Source organism: Haliaeetus leucocephalus, unplaced genomic scaffold (genome assembly GCF_000737465.1).
Source record: "Haliaeetus leucocephalus isolate CR32 unplaced genomic scaffold, Haliaeetus_leucocephalus-4.0 Scaffold177, whole genome shotgun sequence".
NCBI classification, from domain to species: Eukaryota; Metazoa; Chordata; class Aves; order Accipitriformes; family Accipitridae; genus Haliaeetus; species Haliaeetus leucocephalus.
This window is the reverse complement of record NW_010972613.1, coordinates 42,258-44,400: the sequence shown is the minus strand read 5'-3', so window position 1 is coordinate 44,400 and position 2,143 is coordinate 42,258. Positions and strand designations below refer to the sequence as shown.

At 65.8% G+C, this 2,143-nt stretch overlaps 1 protein-coding gene across 2 annotated transcripts in view; it reads right to left on the bottom strand.

Annotated features, from left to right (window-relative positions):
* The window catches only part of STX3 (syntaxin 3), a 5,637-nt gene that overhangs the window by 2,019 nt on the left and 1,475 nt on the right, over window positions 1–2,143 (bottom strand). The window contains exons 6-8 of one of the 2 annotated variants that reach the window (XM_010564246.1): window positions 1,832–1,905; window positions 1,583–1,717; window positions 464–574 (exon numbers count right to left, since the gene is read on the bottom strand). In XM_010564246.1, the coding sequence (XP_010562548.1) occupies window positions 464–574; window positions 1,583–1,717; window positions 1,832–1,905 (320 nt within the window). Of the gene's footprint in view, window positions 1–463; window positions 575–672; window positions 784–1,582; window positions 1,718–1,831; window positions 1,906–2,143 lie in introns of both variants that reach the window. The other variant, XM_010564245.1, reaches the window with a different exon arrangement.

Here is a 2,143-nt window from a genome sequence, read left to right as displayed (position 1 = left end):
CCTGGGTGGGGGGGGGGGGGAGAGTTGGAGAGCAGAGGTGGGCACGGAGAAGCCCAGAAGAGCCAAAGATGCTGCAGACCTGGCGACAGGGCAAGAGGGGCTGAGACTTCACGAGCTCATCACACCCGAGGGTAGGAGGGGGTTCAGGGCTGGGTCTGACGGGGGGACAGAGAGGGACAGTGCTGCCAACCCCATGGAGGTCACAAGGGGGGAGGAGGGGTGGCTGGGGGGCACTGGGGGCAGGCGGGAGCCATTGGGGTCATCTGGGGGGCCACTAGGGGTTGCTGGGGGACACTAGAGGTGGCTGGGGGGACAAGGGGGTCTCAGGGCCACTGGAAGATATGGGGAGATGCTGGGGACACTGGGTGATGTGAAGACAGACAGGGACACTGGGGGTGCCTTTGGGACAGTGGAGGCTATGGAGGGGACACTGGGGGACACTGGGGCCGTCGGTCCATCTCACCCTCCTGGCCTCACTTTGGTACTTCACGGCCTTTTTGGTGTCGGCCACGGCCCGCTCCACAAAACCGACGGACTGGTCCATGTTGTTCTCTATGCGGTCGATCATGGCTCCCTACGGGGCGCGGGGGCGGCGGGGCGGAGGCAGAGAGAGACAGAGAGAGACGGAGGGGGGGACGCTGAGAGCACCCAGGGGTGCTGGCACCCACCCACCTTGCGCGCCTGGCCCTGGTACTGGAGTGCCTTCTTGGTCTGCTGGTTCGCCTGCTCCACGTGCTCGGCCGTGTGCATCACGTATTGCTCCACGTTATCCAGCAGCCCACCCTGCAGGGACGGGGAGAGGGGACAGGCTCAGCCCCGTGGCACAGCCCTACGGCACATGGCACAGCCCCACAGCACGTGGCACAGCCCCACGGCGCAGGTACTCACCCTTCCCCGGTGCACACAGTGGCTCCTCGCATTGCATGGGGGGGGGACAGAGAGGGGCTGAGAGAGGGGCCAGGACCACCACGGTGTGGGGCGCACCCTTGCCCACCCCTGCCTCCCTCCCTCAAGCCCCCACGGGCTTGGGTGCTGGGTGGCCCCACTGGGACCTGTGCAGCGATCACCACCCAGCTCCACGTGGCTCCGTGCCTGGGTCCCCCTGCACGGGTCCCTGTGCTGCCCTGCGCGGCCCCGGGCAGGTGCCCACGTGGCTCCGTGCCACCCTGTGTCCCCATGGACCCCTGTGTGGCCTTGTGTGCCAGTCCATGGGTGGCTTCACACACAAGTCCCTGCTCATCCTTGTGCACAGATCCCTGCTTGTCCCCGTGCAGCCCTTGCACAGACCCCTGCTCATCCCTGTGCAACCCTTGCACAGATCCCTGCTTGTCCCCATGCAATCCTGTGCACAGATCCCTGCTCGTCCCCACGCAGCCCTTGCATGGATCCCTGCTCATTGCTGTGCAACCCCGTGCACAGATCCCTGCTCGTCCCCGTGCAGCCCTTGCACAGATTCCTGCTCGTCCCCGTGCAGCCCTTGCACAGATCCATGCTTGTCCCTGTGCAACCCCTTGCACAGAACCCTGCTCGTCCCCGTGCAACCCTTGCACAGATCCCTGCTCGTCCCCGTGCAGCCCCGTACCTGGTTCTCCACCAGCATGGCGATGTCGACGAACATGTCGTGGAGCTCCTTGATGCTGCTCTCCAGCCGCACGATGTCCTTGTGCCGCCCCTCGATCTCGCTCAGCGCCTGCTTCGAGATCTGCGAGTCCATGATCTGCAACGGAGCAGGATGAGGGGGACACACACACACACACACGTCAGCAGGGCGGGGGGGTGGTCCTGGCCCCCGGTGTCCCCCCCTGGCCGACCCTCGGTGGCGGGCACTCACCCCCGAGGTGAAGATGGAGGGGTTCCCGCTCTCCAGCATCTCCTCCAGCTCCTCGTCCGTCGTGTTCTTGCCGGCTGCGGGCACGCAGGGGCAGTGGTGGGGACAGGCGCCGCCCACTCCATCAAAAGGGGGCGGGGTCTGCAGTACCCAGCCCCGCCCGTTTTACCAAAGGGGGCGGGGTATGTAGGGGCTAGTCCCACCCCCTTTGCCAAAAGGGGTGGGGTCTTTAGTGTCTGGTCCCGCCCACTTTACCAAAGAGGGCGGGGTCTGTAGGGGCTAGCCCCACCCCCTTTGCAAAAAGGGGTGGGGTCT